Here is a 20723-nt window from a genome sequence, read left to right as displayed (position 1 = left end):
TGTCGATTTGGCGGGAAATTGCGCGTGCAGACGACAATGGTGGATTGATCCATGTGTACTTGAGATTGCATAAGTACGTTTGTGTTTTCAGCCAAAATGTTGGCAGAGAAGGCACTGGAATTAGTAAGACAACAACACCGCTGTATTGAAGGCGCCCTTGGTCCATTCAACGTAAGAATCTCAGTTTGAATTAATGTTTCGAGATATGCTTCTCCGGCTTCCGCTGTTTCAGTGTTTAGCTGTTAGGGAGTCATCAAGTCTGCCACTGTATCCTTGTCTTGTGTCAACCGCAGCGTGTCTGTCGTATACATAATATCCAAGGCGACCGCATCCCGATCTGCCGCAATACTTCTGGTACTAGTGTTACTGTAGCATGTGGCGAATTGTGTCTGGGTGTGATGGTCGTGCGTATGTAGAACTTGAAGCATCTTGTTTCTGGCAAAAATGAAAATCTCCGTTTGGTATAATATTAATAATAAAAAAACAAGAAAGGTAGGTTGTTGGAACGTTTGTTATTGACAAAACAATCCGTTACAGTAAAAAAAATATATCGACCCAACGGTCTATTAAAGTGCACAGACAAACAATTAGTAACAAGAACTTACGGCTTGATCGAGCGAATCTTAATAGTATAAATAATGTTTCGAGATCATGTATGCTGATCCAGCTTCCGTTTAGTTGTGAACACATGGTGAAAACAGGGTGTCATCCCAATCTGCTGCAGTCAGTAGCAACTAGCAGTAGCATGCACCGAATTATGCGTGTGTGTGGTGGTCTGTCCCTGTGTGTGTGTAACTGTAAGTGTAACTCACTAACTGAGTGTGAAACTGAAAGCACGTGCGTCTGTCTTTTTGACAAGCTGTTTGTCGATCTGCCTGTCTCTCACAAAGACACACCTGCTTCTAGACAATAGGCATGCAATGTTCGGAAATAACTGTCGGGTTTGTATGGGATGTGAATGAGTTGTTTCTCTTGAAAACATATTGAGCACACTCTCCCATGTGTCCTACACCTAGGCCACAACTGGCACAAGTGGTTAGTGCACACAAGTGGAGACACATGCACCTCTCGCCAGTGATTGGCCTATAATGTTATGTGGGAAAGCATTCCTCAATGTTTCACAAACCCTACAGAGCTATTTCTGGAATGTGTGTATTACAACTGACCGAGCAAACATGCTGGATGTGAGAAAACTCCTTTGTGGAAATAACTTTTTGAATTTATTCTAACCTTTCATTTATGAACATTGTAAGCAGTGTTGCAGGTTTTTTTCTTATCAATCACACCCTCATGCATTTATAATGTAGAAAAACACTGGGGGAGTAAGTTTTCACATCTCAAACAAAACTCTAGTTTAAGCAAGCCGTTTTAGCTTATTTAAGTCTTGCCCACAAGCAATAACTAATGCGAGTAGTGATGATGACAAAATTCAATGTATGTAGTGATTTTTGGGGTTGGAGTTTAGTTATAGTATTCTAGTTATTTCTACAGTTTAATTTTCATTTGTGTTATGTTAACCCTTTCGCTGCCAATCAAAACTTGCGTATGTGCATTCCTGACTGCTAGGGAATGTTGGAGTTCGGGGTGTAATAATTCACAAAAAAATCTAGCTCCAAACTGGCAGTAGGTAGGTAAGTAAAATTTATGTTATTTTTAAGGGAAATTGAACCAAGAATCTGTTTTTAGTGTCTAATCATGGAAATAATAATTAGTTTGGCTTAGGCTATAATGATGTTTAAATATGAACTTTTGAAAAATCAGTCCGGCGCATCTTCCGGTGCCTGTGGATCAAACACAGGTGGCTGTTTTGCTTGCTCCAAGAAAGGATTATAATCACTATCATCTACCTGTTTCCAACGAATCGTCCGAAAGAAGATCTCCCCCTTCCCCTGTCAGTATCCATAATCATTTGCACCGCCTGTAGCGTCAGTCCGGCTTTGTTTTTCCCTACTAGGGCCCGGTCGACTGTCACCGTTAGCCATTTTGACGAGTCGAGATTTCTCTCCCCTTCCCTGTCGCCAGGCCGAAAATAGCCTTCAGACGCAAAACCGCGTCACCATTTATATTTATTCATGAGAATTACGTATCCTACCGAGCCATTGGCTGCTATTTGTGTGTCAGCAGTGACGTAGCATTTCTGGAAAATCCCGGAACGGAGAAGACGGGTTTACCCGTCCTAAGGCGCTGCGGCTGCACAAGCTCATGACGGGTATACCTGTCCTAAGGCAGTCAAGTGGTTAATTGTTATAAATTATCAAAAAAAATATATCATACTAGAGGAATACCCACTTCGCGTGACCTTCTAAAAATAGTATAACGGGAATATGGATTGAGCGTGGTCGACAGTGACCTTCTAAAAATAGAAACGGGAATATGGATTGACGCCACACGAAGGAAGGGAGACAAACGCTGAAAACATTGGAGAAGATAAGGAAGAGTTACTGGGAATGGATCCAGAGAAAAACCAAAATCGGTTCAGCGCTGCGCGCTGAGAGCACGTCTTGAAATATCTCATCGAGCAGGTTGTGTCCGGGGTGTAGCTGAATATGGCCACCAAATTTGAAAAAGATCCATCGAGAACTTTGGCCGTGCATCGCGGACACACACACACACACAGTGACACACACACAGACACAAGTCGTATATATATATATATATATATATATATATGTAAGACTCAGGTGAGGACGTAATCAATGGCTGCTTTTGTGAACACGCAGTGCCTTTGAACATAAAACAAAGCTTCTAGTTCTACTACTAAACTACTTGAATTGGATGTCTGTAATAATAGATGAATAATTAAAAAATTGTCATGTAATAATACTAATATGAAATGATTTTTAGTTCTTGACTATTTAGCATGTGCTTTTCTTTCTGGAAATGAGGATCTTTGCAATGCTGACATCTGTTTGTCATAAGCGTGCAAAAATAACCGATTGAGTCTTACTCTTAGGCATTAAAGAAGCAGTAACAATGTATCGCTGTTTTCTGTTGTAGGAAGATGGTATTCGCCAAGTGCTGGAAGAAATGCGTGCCTTATTTGAGCAAAATCAACGTGATACGTAAGTTTATGTGGCAGTCTCAAGAATTAGCCATGTGAATATATAATGTGTCAACAAAGTGGTTATACTTATACTTATAGTCTTCTTTTTGAATGTGACAACATGTATTTAAAACCAGTTCCCAGGGGTTAGTTCTGGAGTATCAGAATTAGGATTTCATCTTGGGCTTTTTTTGGGTGTCATTTATGTTTTGTGTTAGTAACTAACTTATTCACTGTAGTGTCAGCTGTTACAGTTTTACACATACTCCCAAACATGGTGCTCTCTGGAGAAAAAAAACACAGCCAACTGTTTTTTCTTGCGCCCATTTAAGGCACAGAAATAAAACTGGTTCAAATATTTTAAAAATGTATCATCGTGGCATAATAATGTGATATAATAAGATGATGATGTCATGCCACAACTACTACTAGTAGAAATACTAATTTGCTCTGTCCTATTTGTTTTGATGCTGCAGGAGTGCTACAGTGGCCGGGGAAGCAGGCCTGTTTTCCAGTATTCAGCTTCGTCACACTGCCTTGGAAAGAAACAAGCGATGTGTTCTGGCTTACTTGTAAGTTCATGTAAATGGTTAACAAAAAAAATGTGTGTGTTTATTCTGAATGATTTACAAGGCTTCAAAAGTTTCAGTTTTTTAATCTTAAAGGCACAGTGCAGCTCACAGCCTTCGTTTTGCGTTTTTGTTGCAGCTGAGTAAAACAAACCCAAAACTACCCAACGACGATATCTGTGAAGCTCAACAGTTTCTTGTTCACGCGAGTGCATAAATTAACCTAGTTATTACGTGGTGTTTGGTGGGAGTTCGATTCAAATGAGTGATCCCGGCCTCCATTTTGTTTTACACAAACTCATGATGACGTCTGACATAGTTTGCTAGTCACGTGTCTTTTTGTGCATGATGTGGTGATCTACCTGATCTAAATTTAGATCCAAAAATAGGCCAAGACCAGCCGGGTCCGAGTACAAAATTAATTCGTAAAAAAATCGCAGTTCTTGACTCTTTGGGTGCAAGTCAATGAAACTTGGTAGTTCTTCTAACGGATAGCTGCCTGAGGTATGACTAAAAGCCCCAGGGGCTCCGTGCACCTGGATTTGACAAGTTCAGTATCTTTAATGTCGTGACATTCTACCTGTTGAGATGATGCTACATGCCGCAGAATAAACTGTTTTTAAGACTTTTAGTTTGTGGCTTCCAGGGATGTTGCCACAAATGTGTGCTAATGGGACAAATGACCTGACTTAATCAACATGAATAGGACATTTGACCGGCTTCACAAATTTTAATAGGACATTTCAGGTGACCTACATTGTGGTCGTACACATTATCGTCTGCTATTAACCGTTCTCTCTTTATGTCGTCTTTTCTTCTCTTTTGTTTTATTGGGGTTGCATGTACCTCCTTTTGTATGCTTTTGGCTGCTTTCACTTTTAACCTCTCTCTCTCTCTCTCTCTCTCTCTCTCTCTCTCTCTCTCTCTCTCTCTTTTTGAGTCACTTGAGAAAAAGTGACTCTATGTAATCGGTCAGTGTTAGTCTGTCCGGCCGGCCGTCCGTAGACACCACCTTAACGTTGGACTTTTCTCGGAAACTATCAAAGCGATCGGGCTCATATTTTGTTTAGTCGTGACCTCCAATGACCTCTACACTTTAACGATGGTTTCGTTGACCTTTGACCTTTTTCAAGGTCACAGGTCAGCGTCAAAGGAAAAATTAGACATTTTATATCTTTGACAAAGTTCATCGGATGTGATTGAAACTTTGTAGGATTATTCTTTACATCAAAGTATTTACATCTGTAGCCTTTTACGAACGTTATCAGAAAAACAAGGGAGATAACTAGCCTTTTCTGTTCGGCAACACACAACTTAACGTTGGGCTTTTCTCGGAAACTATAAAAGTGACCGGGCTCAAATTTTATGTGAACGTGACTCATTGTGTTGTGAATAGCAATTTCTTCCTGTCCATCTGATGCCTCATATAATATTCAGAACTGCGAAAGTGACTCGATCGAGCGTTTGCTCTTCTTGTTTTCTGGAGGGTATGACAATGAGATGATGATCATGTGTGTGTAAATAGAGACACACTTTGCCGGATGATAAAGAAATGAATGTGCTGCTGCACGTCTGATAGCATGCAAGTTATTGTCTGAAGGTAAAGTTTGATTTATGTTGAGCAGGAACAGTCGCTTGGAACACATTGGTCAGATGCGCTGGGAGTTTGGCAGTGTGCTGCCTGCCGATGTCAAGTACAATCTGTGTGAAGAGGAGGTGGGTCACGATCCTTCACTTACTTTAAACTGCAGAAACGTTGTCATCAACAGAAAAAGGAACAAGAAAGGTTTATTTATGGAATTTTCAAATGTTAGTGTTATTCTTTAGTAACTAAGTAAGTGGTATTTCAAAGCTCATTTACGAAACGTCAAATCGCTTGTGTCCGTTTCAAAATTGAAGATTTGTGTTATTTCTGATCTTTGCTGACCTTCCACTGACCATTAGTTAAAATACTGTGGAGATCCTGTTAGTGTTACTCCGTTGTTTCCTGTCATTTCGAGGCAAGGGGGTCTGGGGCTGTAAGTGTTTATTTCACATTTTCTATGTCCTGATATATGTACTTTTGTTCTGGCCACAGGTGCAGTGGTTTAATAACTACAATCGCATGCTTGCCAACTACATGCGTGCTATTGGGGACACAGGTGGCTTGGACCTTACACAGGATATGAAACCACCTAAGTCTCTCTACATTGAGGTGAAATGCTTATTTTGATGAAACAGATTGAAAGTTGCAGCATAGAAAAAGAATGCAAGTGTGAATCATTGTGATTCTGTGAAGGGAAACAACTAAGCATTGTGCTCGCAGTGCTGTGTACTTATTTGGAGAGTTGGGTGAAAAGCCAAGGTAGTATAGTACCCTTGACTGGCTTCTGGTTAAAATTGTACATTTATGATTTTATTTCTTCCCTTTGTTGACTGTGAGTTAAAACCTTGATCTAAGAAACAATGGGAAGAAAAGTGTCTTGATATAGACAAGTGAGGCAGAAGGGGGTCTTAGTCGACCAAAAGTAGGTGCATTCCCTGTAGGCACACTTCTCTAGGCTGTATACAGGGATTGCACCCGGTTGCATTTCCCGTAGGAAAGTACAACACTGCTCGATCTGGTGCCGAGCGGTGATTCACCTCAGGGTTGCTTCCCTTTATTGACATCCAAAATGCTGTTCCACAGGAGGACTTGATGCATTTCTTCAACAAAAATTGCAACCATTGAAAAATTTTGAGAGAAAAAAAGGAGTGAAAAATATAAACTTTTACCGATGTTGCGAAGCATCACATGATTTTCAGCGTGATTTGGCAAAACGCTACAGGATATTATGCACCTGGGTGTATACATAAAAAAAAGCATACTAGAAGTGCACCTACAGGGAATGCACCCTAAGTTGGTTGACTATAACCCCTTCTGCACAAGGGAGAGTAATGAGGAACCAGTCTCCGGGCACATGAGACTTTGAGAATCAAGAAGCAAAATTAATAAAATAAAAATGGACAAACACCCTTCTTCTTCACTGCTTACTTGCTTCAGTTTCTCAAATATTTTCATTAGCCTCAGTTAGCTAGGATGACCAAGAGTTGTGTGCCATACTTTTGACTTTTTATGTCACCTGTGTTGTCACCTTTTATGTTTGCTGATTGCAGGTGCGGTGTAAAGTGGACCACGGAGAGTTTGAAACTCAGGATGGGGACATCATTGTACTGAAGAAAAATAGCCAGGTGAGTGGTGGGACCCAGGCTCTTCTCCACTTTTTTTCTGTGCTAAAAAAAAAATAGTCTGTTTATGGTAACATAGGCCAAAAAAATAGGGTCGGTAGGTCAGGATTTTTTTTGTTATTTTTTCTTTCCCCAAAACATATTTGTAAGTTATTTTGCCAAAAAACAAAGACCTTTTATTTTATTTTTGAGTCACTTGAGAAAAAGTGACTCTATGTAATCGGTCAGTGTTAGTCTGTCCGGCCGGCCGGCCGTAGACACCACCTTAACGTTGGACTTTTCTCGGAAACTATCAAAGCGATCGGGCTCATATTTTGTTTAGTCGTGACCTCCAATGACCTCTACACTTTAACGATGGTTTCGTTGACCTTTGACCTTTTTCAAGGTCACAGGTCAGCGTCAAAGGAAAAATTAGACATTTTATATCTTTGACAAAGTTCATCGGATGTGATTGAAACTTTGTAGGATTATTCTTTACATCAAAGTATTTACATCTGTAGCCTTTTACGAACGTTATCAGAAAAACAAGGGAGATAACTAGCTTTTTCTGTTCGGCAACACACAACTTAACGTTGGGCTTTTCTCGGAAACTATAAAAGTGACCGGGCTCAAATTTTATGTGAACGTGACTCATTGTGTTGTGAATAGCAATTTCTTCCTGTCCATCTGATGCCTCATATAATATTCAGAACTGCGAAAGTGACTCGATCGAGCGTTTGCTCTTCTTGTTTTATCCCAGCGAAGCTGGAGGTATCCCGTGAACGCTATACTGTAATCGACTTGAGAAATGTGCATACCGAATAATACATGATAAAGAAGGATTCTTTGTGCCCGGCTACGTGCTACAGTTGGAGATGGAAGTTCACCAAAAATTGGGACCATACTAACAAAAATACGGTGGTTGCAATAGTCGCCCCCATTTTTTCAGCAAACGCCACCCAAGGCCGTTTTGGACGGGTAGAAATTCCGTAGTTTCCAAGTCTATGGATAAAGCTCGCGTAAGAAGAATACGTCACGGTCGAAAGTCTTTGACGTCAATTAATGCATCATGACGTCATGCCTCCCTGAAGTCTTTCTCTCTCGCGCAGTGTGTGTGTTTGTGTTCATTTTGTGCACATGTGTTAGTGTTACTGTGTGTGTGTGTGTGTGTGTGTGTGTATGTGTGTGTGTGTGTGTGTGCGCACGCGTGCATGAGTCTGTACTCGTATGTGTGTGGTGTGTGTGTGTGTGTATTTGAGTGTGTGGGTGTGTGTACGTGTGTGTGTGTGTGCACGGTGTGCGCGCACGCGTGCATGAGTCTGTACTCGTGTGTGTGTAAGTGTGTGTGTGGGCATAAGTGTATGTGTGTGCGTGTATGTGTGTTTGTTTGTAAAGGTGTGTATGTCCGTCTGTCCATATGTGCGTATGGGTGTGTGTTTTGTGTGTATGAAGTTTTTTGTTAGAGAGTGAGTGAGTGCGTGTGAGTGAGTGTGTGTATGTGTGTGTGTGACTTGGGGTGTGTGTGTGTGTGTGTTTGTGCGTGTGCGTAAGTGTATGTGTGTGTGTGTTTGAGAGAGAGAGAGAGAGAGAGAGAGTGTGTGTGTGTGTGTGTGTGTGTGTGTGTGTGCATGAGTTTGTGTGTGTGTATGAGTGTGTATATGTGTTTGTTTGTAAAGGTGTGTGTGTCCGACTGTCTATGTGCGTATTTGCCAGCCGACCACGAAGGGCCATATCAGGGCGGTGCTGCTTTGACATATAACGTGCGCCACACACAAGACAGAAGTCGCAGCACAGGCTTCATGTCTCACCCAGTCACATTATTCCTACACCGGACCAACCAGTCCTAGCACTAACCCCATAATGCCAGACGCCAGGCGGAGCAGCCACTAGATTGCCAATTTTAAAGTCTTAGGTATGACACGGCCGGGGTTTGAACCCACGATCTCCCGATCACGGGGCGGACGCATTACCACTAGGCCAACCGTGCCGGTCTATGTGCGTATAAGTGTGTGTTTTGTGTGTATGAGATTTGTGTGAGTCAATGTGTGTGTGGTTGTGTGTGTGTGTGCGTGCGTGCGTATGTACAGTGTGTGTGGGTGTGTGTCTGTTTGCATTAGAGAGAAAGAGAGAGAGAGAGTGGGTGGGTGTGTGTATGTGCGTGTGCGTAAGTGTATGTGTGTGTGTATGTGTGTTTGTTTGTAAAGGTGTTTATGTCCGTCTGTCTGTATGTGCGTATGGGGGTGTGTTTTGTGTGTATGAAGTGTGTGTGAGAGAGTGAGTGAGTGCGTGTGAGTGAGTGTGTATGTGTGTACGTGTGTAACTTGGGGTATGTGTGTGTGTGTGTGTGTGTGTGTGTGTTCGTGTGTGTGTATGTGTTTGAGAGAGAGAGACAGAGAGAGAGAGAGAGACAGACAGAGAGACAGACAGAGAGACAGAGAGAGAGAGGTGTGTCTTTCGCTGGGGTATGCAGTGCCTTGGCGTTGCACATCTACTTAATTTTATTTGTGTTAAAAATTTGTCTTTATATTTTTTTTTTCTCCCAAATGCCAAAAAAAGTCTAGGGTCGGTCAGGATACCGTAAACAGACTATTTTGTTGTTGTTGGCCTAAGTAAATTGTAATCACAGGCAAATCACATGTCATGTGATACAGTAGGCACTTACAGTCTGATTTAGACAGAGTTTTAATTTCAAAGATCTTTTTTTTTTTTTACTTGCAGTTGAGTTTCAGCGGGGTTATGTCATTAATGCTGATTTGTCCCATTGTAATGTCTGAGTTTTTGTTTAGTAAACATTACATGTTCTAAAAATATAACTGAAATAATAGTGTATAGTTATAACTTCACAGTAAATTCTTCTGAATCCACTGTCTGTGTGGTTGTAAGTTATGTTGTAAACATGTTCCCAAAAGAAAGATGCATGCATGTATATGAAATGATTGTTTTTAACTTCCATGTTTGTTTTTTCTTGCAGCACTTCCTTTTGCGGTCAGAATGTGAACATCTCATCCGACAAGGCATATTGGAACACATCGTGAACAGAATGTAAAGACGCTGTAACACAGCGAAACAAGGACAAATTGTGCAAGGAGAACATGTAAATAAAACAAGGATTGGGTTCTTCCTGACTGACTTTAATTCTTGAATGGGTCATCATTGGAATAAAACGCTGCAAGTTCTAGTTTCAGTGCTGTCGTGAAATACCAATGCATTTGCTTCAGAGGCTATACCAGACAGGAATTCTTGATGATTGTGATGGAGCATCACTATGCAGACATTGTGTCATGTTCAACATGATTTGTGGTACTTCTTCTTCTGGGTTCATGGGGTGAAATAGCTTATCCACTAGGCCATTGCATCCGTCGATTTGTGGCATTATAATTCAAGAACAGTGTCCCAAGTTAACTCTGTCATTGTTGTCAACAGTCCGCCATGGAGTGATGTCCCTTGAACATTGAAAGGTTAATGGTATGAATTGAATTTCAAAGTCAAAATTATTACTTTTCACAACGATTTTCAACACACTGTCGGAGCTCTCTCTGTCTGCAAAGTTTGGAACCCTCCAACAGTTTAATTTGATTTGAGACATAATTCTTATATTTTGTGTTGCACTGGTTGGGTCAGAAATGTGGTTGTAGGACTGGCCTAAAGTGATGATATCTGCCTCTTGGAGTGTTTCCGTTGGCCAAGATTTCTGCAGTCTTGGCAATTGTGTCCTGTTATTGGCCAACAGTGCAAATAAGTGTACACCATAATTGACTCGAGGTTCACAACATATCTGCAGCCCTGACTACAGACGTCAAACCCAGGCGGTAATTTGGGTATACCTAGCGCAGCTCTGCCTTGGTGGGGTGGTCCTGATGAGATATGGTGGAAGACAGGTAAAAAGCGTTCCCCCCTCCTCTATACCCTTACCCCCGAACAACGCTGGCCAAGTGCCCCAACGACCCTACAGACCTTTGAGCCTTATTCAGACCTGTTTACCAGTACGATTTAGGCGTATTTTGTACGCCAAATTATTATCAGTACGCAAATACGCCACACACGCACAAAATATGCATAAGAAAAAGTCTAGAATACGTTTTCCGGTGTTGGTGTTCTGATAACGGGATGGTACAACTGATACCGGTTTCGGCCGAAGGGAGATAACCATGACAGCGAGTCTTGAGCTGTGGAAACCTTGTTCAGTTGTTGGCACGTGCGATCGTCTGGACAATCGTGGCAAAATGAAGCGGTGAAATGTGCCAGTTTCGGATGACTGTACCAAGTCTAAACAGCAGAAGCAGCAGATTTTCTTGGAGAAATATAAGAAAGAGCCAGGAATTGTGGAGTCTACGATGGGAAAAACGACACTGCAGTTCCAAAACTCACATAGACGAGGTTGCTGCAAAGAAATCCGCTGAAAGCTGCCAAGGAATTATTAAGTTCATTCCCGCAAAGCAAATCCTGCCAGAAGAAAAGGCTGTAGTCCGTGCTGAAGCAATGTTTTCTGAGATGATTGTAAAAATGAACTTGCTACTGTCAACCGCAGATGTTATTTCACGAACTTCATCTTTTCATTATCAATCTGCTTGGAAGACACTGGTTATAATGTTATAAACTGACAGGTAAATAAAATTGTTTTATCCCTGTTGTATCGGAAGGAGTTAAATTCTGAAGATGTTCACAAGACATGCTATTCTTACACAAACACGTTTGCACCCACGGCGTACGTTTTGCCTAGCCCATATGGCTTTGCTTGCAAAGTACACCAACTTTTTGAAAAATACACTTAACTTTTTGAAAAAGTACTCTTGCCTCAGGTTTAGGGTAAACAGGTCTGCTTATTGTCCGTTGAAACATGTTTTTTTTTTTAAATATCTCGCGATCTTCATATATTTTGCAATGTTGATAAGAACATAATAAGTACGCCAAAAGTATTCCTAATTTGATTTACGTACATTTACTTCAATCCTTACTTTCCTCTGAATAATTATTTCTTCATAAAGACTATTTAAAATAAATAAATCAGGCCTGTACAAACATGCAGGTCATATTTTGTTCACCTGTGCCGCACAAGTGTACCTTACTCGTGTATCTCGTGCTGACATTATACATGTACGAGACCGAAGCTATCCAAGGGTTTGCACATGTGAACCGGTAAAGATGTTGCCCGAGCTGAAAAAGGTGATTGTGAATGTGTATGAGATGCTGCAGTGGGAAGACAAAGGCCTGTATATCACTGGAATAACCTTACAAAAAGTGCCACGCACTTGGCATTTCAAGAACCACATTATTTAGAGCAGTGACCGATGACAAAAGAAATGGAGTTCCGTTGAACAGGGAGCAAAGAGGGACAAGTTGATTCGTTTGACCATTCAGTAGTTACAGGAACGGTAATTGGTGATGATGATGACTACGACGATGATGATGATAGTTTTGCTGATCGTGAATAATTAAGACAAGACAAATTGAATACTGATTAAAGATTGGCAAATTGAAAGTTCTACAAGTTTAAAGCCCCAGTCTGCCTCAAATGGTTTACAGAACGATTTAAATCTTCTCATGAAAAAAGCAGTTGTAACCTCATGGAACACACTTGCAATAGCATTTAATAGCACAGTTCATTTGAATGGTTATTTAGCTCGCGTAAACCACGCACCAGTTTTCGTGGTTTATCTAACCCCTGAGCCATCGTGAACCCGTGTGATCCACTTTCCTTGTTTTTCACAATTCAGTCGTTGAATCTAATACTCAAGAAACGGCTGCAAGTCCCACCAACTCATCGGCGGCGGTTGGCGCTATGTAGAAAATTCGTCTGCTTTAGGTCTAGCGCGATTTGTCTCATTGTAAATCCGGCTGGAAAAATGCTTTGAAAAATGCTCGCTCTTTACGGAGGGCACCTACAATGTTCTCAAGCGTGTTTAAACGAAAGGGTGTTTGAACTGTGTGTAAAAGCCTGACATTGTGACCAGAAACTGATGCCAGTGATGGTTTATGTGAAGCTGGGTGTGCCTTTAAGAAATAATACTTGGAAACCGCTCACTGTTATTTAACAAAGTGTGAGTGTGCATGCGTTTGTGTGTGTGTATGAGAGAGAGAGTATGCATGGTGTGAATTCATGTCTGTTTACTTTGAAACATATTCTTCAACATCATGCATACGTGTGTATTTACTTATTCATAACTATTCTTCAAGTGTGCAAAGGAGAAAAGAGAATTCCTTTTTGTTGAATACATAACACGTGTGTGACCTACAGCCAATCAGTGTTGAAGTGTGTATTCTCCATCTGTCCGTTTGTATAAGTCTGTGTGTCTGTCTTTCTGTGTCTATTTTCATGTACTTGTGAGCTGTAGATGTATACAGTACACGCATTCGCACGCACGCACGCACAAACACACCACCACCAACAACGACAAACACACACACAGGGACACATACACGCACCCATAACACAACATACACACATAAACACGCACACACTCGACTCACGTTCAGACACATTCAGCTCGCTCTCACGCTGGAACAAAAAAAGATAGAACATTGTATTGCTATTTCATATGTTACGTGGATTTCCATTGGTCAATTGGGCAAAAGTGATATCGACGACATTTCTGTCGATATCAGTTTTGATATCGACGACCTCTTTATTGCTTCCCCACTTCAAAAACAAAAACACCCAAATTTAAAAACAAACAAAAATATATGAAAATGTATTTTATCCCAGAATTTAGTTGAGCAAGTGACTGAAGACTTTTTGAAAGAAAAGACATTTTGAAATACTGAAAAGTACAAGAAAAGCGTGAACAAAAAGAAATAATAATCAGAGGGAGGGATATGGAACAGCCAAAACTGAGACAAATACTTTTGTAATTTCTTTGCAGTAAATACAAAATGTCCAGAGAATTAGCAATATATCTAACATTGACTGACTGTGTGATGATATCTTCTGCTATTGGTCTGTTTCGACAGTGATATCAAAATCTCGACCTCCGGTCTCGATTTTGATATCACTGTCTCAACAGACCATAGCAGAAGATATCATCACGCAGTCCGTCAATATTGGGTAGTATCTAAGTCGTGGTAGGAATACTTTCAGCTTTTGAATAAACCCCTTTAACAACAATTGTTCGATGCGTGCAAACCCCGACACAGTACCCTACCTGGACGACACGAACATTACGCCATGAAATGCACGAGTTTGACCTCGATTTTGCATAACTGGTCCAGGGGCCCGAACAAGAGCTTACATTGTATCACCTGATACAGGAAATTATGAATTAATGAATTAATACCAGTGTGCCTATACTCTAAAAACGCACAAATCCTATTATATAAACTTCGACAAACAATTGTTGCAACAAATGTCGCACCCAAATTAAAGCATTAATTCCTGTGTCATTTAATTAAAACGTTATATGTCAGTTAAGGCCGTTCACTTGACTATCAGGATCATCTTTTAGATTAACGATTTCTTTTACAGGGATCACGTGACCGCCGCTCAAATAAGGGTACCCTCAAAATCGACCAGACAAAAACGGAAGGGCCTAATTAAAAATCGACAAAAAATAACAATAGGCAAACCTTTGTAACTTTAAAGCCCCAGTCTGCCTCAAATGGTTTACAGAACGATTTAATATTCTCACGATATTTTGGATAAATGACGTCATATCCGGCTTTTTGTAAAAGTTGAGGCGGCACTGTCACACCCTCATTTTTCAATCAAATTGATTGACATTTTTGTAAAGCAATCTTCGACGCAGGCCGGACTTTGGTATTGCATTTCAGCTTGGTGGCTTAAAAATTAATTAATGACTTTGATCATTAAAAATTTGAAAATTGTAATTAAATTTTTTTTTATAAAACGATCCAAATTTACGTTCATCTTATTCTTCATCATTGTCTGATTCCAAAAACATAAAAATCTGTTATATTTGGATTAAAAACAAGCTCTGAAAATTAAAAATATTGAAAATTATGATTACAATTAAATTTCCGAAATCGATTTAAAAACAATTTCATCTTATTCCTTGTCAGTTCCTGATTCCAAAAACATATAGATATAATATGTTTGGATTAAAAACACGCTCAGAAAGTTAAAACGAAGAGAGGTACCGAAAAGCTTGCGAAGTTTTGAAAGTTTAAAAAAAGGGAGCCCGGAAGCCGATCGTGTTTCACAAGCAGACGAATTTTCTGCATATCGCTTGCTTTCTTTGAAGCCATCGCCGCCGATAAGTTCGTGTGACTCGCAGTCGTTTGTTGCATTTTCGATTAAGAGGTTCACAATAACGTGCTATTGCAGATACAGCGAGTCGCATTGAAATCACAAACTGTCGACGAAATTGTGAAAAAAAGGAAAGTGGATCACACGGGTTTAGATGGCTCAGGGGTAAGATAAACCACGAAATCTGGTGTGTGGTTTACGCAAGCAAAATAGCCATTCAAACGAACTGTGTCATTTAATGCTGTTAAATGCTATTGCAAGTGTGTTCCATAAGGTTAGAACTAATTTGTTCGTAAAAAGATTTAAATCGTTCTGTAAACCATTTGAGGCAGACTGGGCCTTTAAGTTAGTATAACACAGTAAAAGCAGACCAAATAATCCATATCAGCAAGCAAAGCAAACCTTCCAGCTAGACAACTAAACGTCCAACCGACCATCCGACAAACAAATCGATCAACCATACTAATCTTTCATACAAGCAAGAGCAGAAGAACATATAATTCAGAATGCCCAAGGCCTCAACATTTATTATATTGCACAAAGTCATGCAGAGGAAGGTAGTGGGTATTCTTATTCATAGGCACTTCACAACAACATAACTATCCTTATTGACTTTACTTTCCAGCTCCAACTGCCTGTGCGGAAAAAATGCTGGACTTTGTTTTCCTGAATAAATTGCTCAGGAAAATACAAATAGAATTTTTTGTTATATATGTATGAGCATGAATTGGCATCAACAATTATGACGACAAAAAAGTAGCCAACTAACACAATCCATAAAGCAAATAAACTAGACAATGGAAACACACACGGGTAATACAAACGCACAAACACACATGCACACACACACACACACACACACACACACACACACACACACACACACACACACACACACACACACACACACACACACACACACACACACAAACACGCACACAATGGAAACGAGTGAGAAAAAACCCAAAGTAACTGCCTCGGACATTATAACTTTTCCACTCCACTCTACATGGAAAGAGAAAGCTGACTGTTGCAATTATCGTCAAATTTTCATTTGGAAATAATCACCGGCGTGATTTTTGTGAGAACGTGTGGAAATCGTATGCGGACCTTGAGTATTGCACAGCAAGTGCCAATTACATATATATACTTTTAAAATCAGAAAAGCATAAGGAGTAGAGTACGTCCTGCTTCAAAAATTAACAAAGAGCAACTTTGAATTACAATTGCATCAACACATTTTAGAAGGTACTAAGCTGAAATGCAATCCCATAGTTTTTACCCGAAGCAAAGATTAGTTGGTAACAATCTAGAGGGAAAAGCTTAAAATTGCAGCCTCCAGAGTGCTGCCTCATCTTTTATAAAACAACACAATGGCGTCAATTAATACATTTATCCAAAAACTGAGAAGCGGAACACAAGTAAATACTCCCGAGAATGAATGTATTAATTTTCTCGAATGTTAAAGCGTGGTTTCAATTCAATTCAATCAATTTGTTTATCTAAAGCACATTTTGAATCAAACACAACAGAACCGTATATTTTGGGATTTATGAGGTAATAAAAACCTAAGAGGTAATAATGCTAAGAAGATGGTAATAAGAAGGTAGGTCATAAGGCTCACTTTTGTCAATCTAATTCCAATAAACAAAATTAAACAATTAGGCAAATTCGAATGTTAAGGTACCACACTGAAATGCAATCTCAAAGTCCTAAACGAATCCAAGACTACTTGGTAAAAATGTCAAAAAAATAAATGATAAAATCGGCCCCCACAGTAGAGCGGATACGACTGCAGCAGATGTACTATTGTCTGGGTACCAGTCCCGCAGGGGCACTGCTCCATATGGCAGATGCCGAGAATTAAGTACAGTTGATGTTTCAGGTGGTTGTGGCCTGTCCTGTTCCTGAATATCAAGAAATGCTCCAGTTGTAGTTTGGATGCTGCTGTCCCCACTTATTTTGCTCCTTGGCCTTGATGATAGTCTTGACCTCAGGATAGCTGGTAGACCTATCCACCTGTCCTTTTCTTGTGCCTTTCTTTGCCAAGGTGTCTGCAGTCTCGTTGCCAAGCACGTTGCATTGCAGAACGGCCGTGTGACTACTGCAAGAGTGGAGAACAGGTCGTTACGATCTGTGTTCCGGCCTGACTGTATTGCCTGCAGGACGTTTGGGCTACTGTTTTTTTCATGGCTTCTGCCTCAGCTTTGTACAGTGCCCGGCAAAAGAAACGCAACTCATTCGCGCCCACTGTTGTGATTTTTCGTCATTTTCCAATTGTCGTAACATATGAACCAGATAAGGTACATAAGAAAGGAAGACAGATTCGTGGAGGATATTTTACTGGCTGTACGATTAGTGCATATTATTAATCATTTTCTATTTTTTTTACCTTTTCATAAACTGTGTTATACAGGGTAGGGGTCGATCTAGTCGTGATTGCAGGCGAACGTGTCACTTCGACACGCTACAAAAAATCGTAAAAATGCATGTTTTTCAACCAGGTAAAGACAAATTTGGAGGAAATTCAATTCTGAACATGATAATTTCATTAGCATTATTCGCAAAAGCGTTACGTTATTGCAGTTTCGGAAAACGATCTTCAAAGTGACAGTGGGCGTCTATTTCAGTACTGCGAAGCGGACCTGAACATCTTTGGGACTTTGTTTTTTAGTTTGTCTGTTTATTTATGTGTGAGTGTATATCGATGTGTCTGTGTGTGTGTATTTGTGTTATGAGTGTGTATGTATGTGTTAAGGGAAGGGGGACATATGCGTTTGGCTTCATAGTACTTTCTCCCGAATCACAAAGCCAACAGGTCATTGGTTAAAAAATAAAGCCAAAAAAAATGCGTAGGATTTTTTTTCTAATTATAGCATGTTCGTATAGAACAGACACTTGGTCACAAAAAGCATCTGATTTTAAAACAAATCATAACGTCGATTCCGTGCGAAGGAGCTTTTTCCCAAATAACCCTTTTAAACATCGTCTAAGTGATTTATGTTTATTTTTGTAATTATGTTACGCTTTGGCGAATAATTCGAATTAAATGATCATATTGAGAGATAAATTTCCCCCACAACTGTCTTTACCTGGTTGAAAAATATGCATTTTTACTATTTTTGTAGCGTGTCGAAGTGACACGTTCGCCTGCAATCACGACTCGATCGACCCCTACCATGTACGTAGTATAACACAGTTTATGAAAAGGAAAAAAAAGAAAACGATTAATCTTCACCGGTGGTCGTGGGTCCGTGTGGGCCCAGAAGGGTGTTTAATTGCAAATATCTCTAGTTGGAATTTTTTTTAACTTGATGAGCTTTTAAGAATGCCTCAGGCACCTAAAAAGCTCTTATGTCCTAAGGATCATTAAATTTCAGCAAGAAGTAATCAAAAAAACAAAGGTCAAATTTAGACTACAAACGGAAAACATCGTGGGGCCGTGCGGACCCATGTTTCTCAAAGAAGGAAAAAGCGTGCATACCCTTCCGTAGACGCCGTGGGGCCGTGCGGACCAACGACGTCTGCAGAAGGGTATGCACGTTTTTCCTTCTTTGAGAAGCATGGGTCCACACGGCCCCACGATGTCTTCCGTGCGTAGTCGATAACCCGGCCTGGCGAAGGTTAAATAATATGCACTAATCGTACAGCCAGTAAAATATCCTCCACGAATCTGTCGTCCTTTCTTATGTACCTTGTCTGGTTCATATTTTACGACAATTTGAAAATGACGAAAAATCACTTGCAACAGAGGGCGCGAATGAGTTGCGTTTCTTTCGCCGGGTACTGTACTTCGTAGAGTAGATACCAGTAGCAAAGCAGGTCCTGTCTTCTCTGCCTCCTGTGTACTGAATTCAAATTCCTACACCTCAATTTTGAACCATTTTGAAAGCTAAAAAAAGTCCACTACCTGAATAAATCAAGATAAGTAAAATTGACATTGGTTTCCATAGCAACTTTCCATGAACATCGGATAACTGCAGATATCGTGCTTTGGACTGCTTCGTCTTGGAATATTCCTTTTGACCGAAAGAGAAGTTTCTGAAATGTATAGAAATGTATTGAATGGAATCATTTACTATCGCGCTTTGCATTAAGAAACGAAGACATGATGTTCGCTAGATAAGGAGATGTGACCTGAAAAAGGCAAAGGCTCTCTCCTCTAAGAATCGGAGATATGCAGATTGCAAGAAGACCATGGCCTGTGTCGCATCAGCCTGAAGAGGTCCGTCGACGTGAGCTTCAAATGATGTTTGCTAGTATATCACGACTCATGATGTGCAATACACGTATTATGGACTTCAGGATGTAACAGGCACGTATCACGAACTCGTTTATGATGTCCAATTTAGCATCGAATCTTGCATCATTTGTGATGAATTTATTTTGACGTCCTATATACCATGGATTTTTTTTTCTCATGATTTCTGACTTTTTCACCAATCCAACCCGTTACACCGTGGGCTATTTTACAATGTCTTATATACCATAGAGTCTTTCATAATGTCCGATATTATCTTTCATGATGTGCGATATTAGATGTAACATTCAGGAGACCGTGAGGTATTTCATGACACAGGGCATGCAAATGAACAAGACAAAAGACATCATATTCTTTCATGAATGCGAGCAGCATGAACCGTGAGAGATTTGGTGATGCGTACTTCATCTGCAGCTCGCACACCTTTGTTTCTCTCATGATATTCGATACCCGCCATAGAAAATATGCCGGGGTGAAGTCGACCTCAGTTGAGAAATGAAGGAATGTTGTTCTCTAACATCCCACGGCCTCTTTCATGATATGCGACGTCAGACGAAGACACCTACCAAGGCTGACCCCATCACCAGCTAGAAAACCATGGCCTCTTTCATGATGTGCGTTATCAGACGGAAGAGATCTGCCCAGGCGGACTCCACCTCTGTCGTCCAAGCGTCGCCCATTGCTGGCTGAACAGCGCAGATGAACTGTGGTCCTATCAACTGTAGACACACAAAATGACAAACAATATTTAGTGTTTGATGAGTATGTATCTGCATTTTGTTAAAAAAAAAGAGCATGTCCTATCCCCAATTAAGAAAAATCACTCAAGCGTGATTAAAGATGCAGTACATTACTATTCACATGGTGACAAATTCACGTTCAAGGTACGTAATAGGCAATGTGCGTGAGTTGTGGCAAGACCGTGTTCAACCGTGATATGATGTGACACAAGAAATAACACTTGCTTATTCTTCTAAGAGTACATCAGAACATACATGAGTACTATCTTCTGCTCAAATGCCTTGTTTCCAGCTTTCACGTACATTTTCGCCTAGTGGTAAGGCGTCCGCCCCGTGATCGGGAGGTCGTGGGTTCGAACCCCGGCCGGGTCATACCTAAGACTTTAAAATTGGCAATCTAGTGGCTGCTCCGCCTGGCGTCTGGCATTATGGGGTTAGTGCTAGGACTGGTTGGTCCGGTGTCAGAATAATGTGACTGGGTGAGACATGAAGCCTGTGCTGCGACTTCTGTCTTGTGTGTGGCGCACGTTATATGTCAAAGCAGCGCCGCCCTGATATGGCCCTTCGTGGTCGGCTGGGCGTTAAGCAAACAAACAAACAAACAAACAAACGTATATTTTCACAGATCAAGAGGAAAAATCGTCAAATTTGTACACTAAAAGAGCCCTGCGAGTCGTGCTTCTTAAAAGTGTCACGCGCATAGGACAGAACCTGACGAGTACTG

The 20723-nt window shown here is 40.6% G+C and overlaps 2 protein-coding genes across 2 annotated transcripts in view; one reads left to right on the top strand and one right to left on the bottom strand.

Moving 5' to 3' along the window:
• Nucleotides 1-17: 17 nt before the first annotated feature.
• On the top strand, nucleotides 18-13037 carry LOC138952905 (DNA replication complex GINS protein PSF1-like). The gene is made up of 7 exons (XM_070324656.1): nucleotides 18-171; nucleotides 2998-3062; nucleotides 3520-3615; nucleotides 5238-5328; nucleotides 5690-5806; nucleotides 6748-6822; nucleotides 9770-13037. The coding sequence occupies exons 1-7, from the start codon at nucleotides 97-99 to the stop codon at nucleotides 9842-9844; spliced, it is 594 nt and encodes a 197-aa protein (XP_070180757.1). The 5' UTR covers nucleotides 18-96; the 3' UTR covers nucleotides 9845-13037.
• A 5510-nt stretch (nucleotides 13038-18547) lies between these two features.
• Nucleotides 18548-20723, bottom strand: part of LOC138953785 (neuroglobin-like) — an 85587-nt gene continuing 83411 nt past the window's right edge. Inside the window, exon 3 of the mRNA XM_070325692.1 lies at nucleotides 18548-19978. Within this exon, the coding sequence (XP_070181793.1) occupies nucleotides 19847-19978 (132 nt within the window). The 3' untranslated portion in view covers nucleotides 18548-19846. The remainder of the gene's footprint in view (nucleotides 19979-20723) is intronic.

Source organism: Littorina saxatilis, linkage group LG17 (assembly GCF_037325665.1).
Source record: "Littorina saxatilis isolate snail1 linkage group LG17, US_GU_Lsax_2.0, whole genome shotgun sequence".
Taxonomy (NCBI): Eukaryota; Metazoa; Mollusca; class Gastropoda; order Littorinimorpha; family Littorinidae; genus Littorina; species Littorina saxatilis.
The sequence above is the reverse complement of the archived record's forward strand: the minus strand, read 5'-3'. Positions and strand labels throughout refer to the sequence as shown.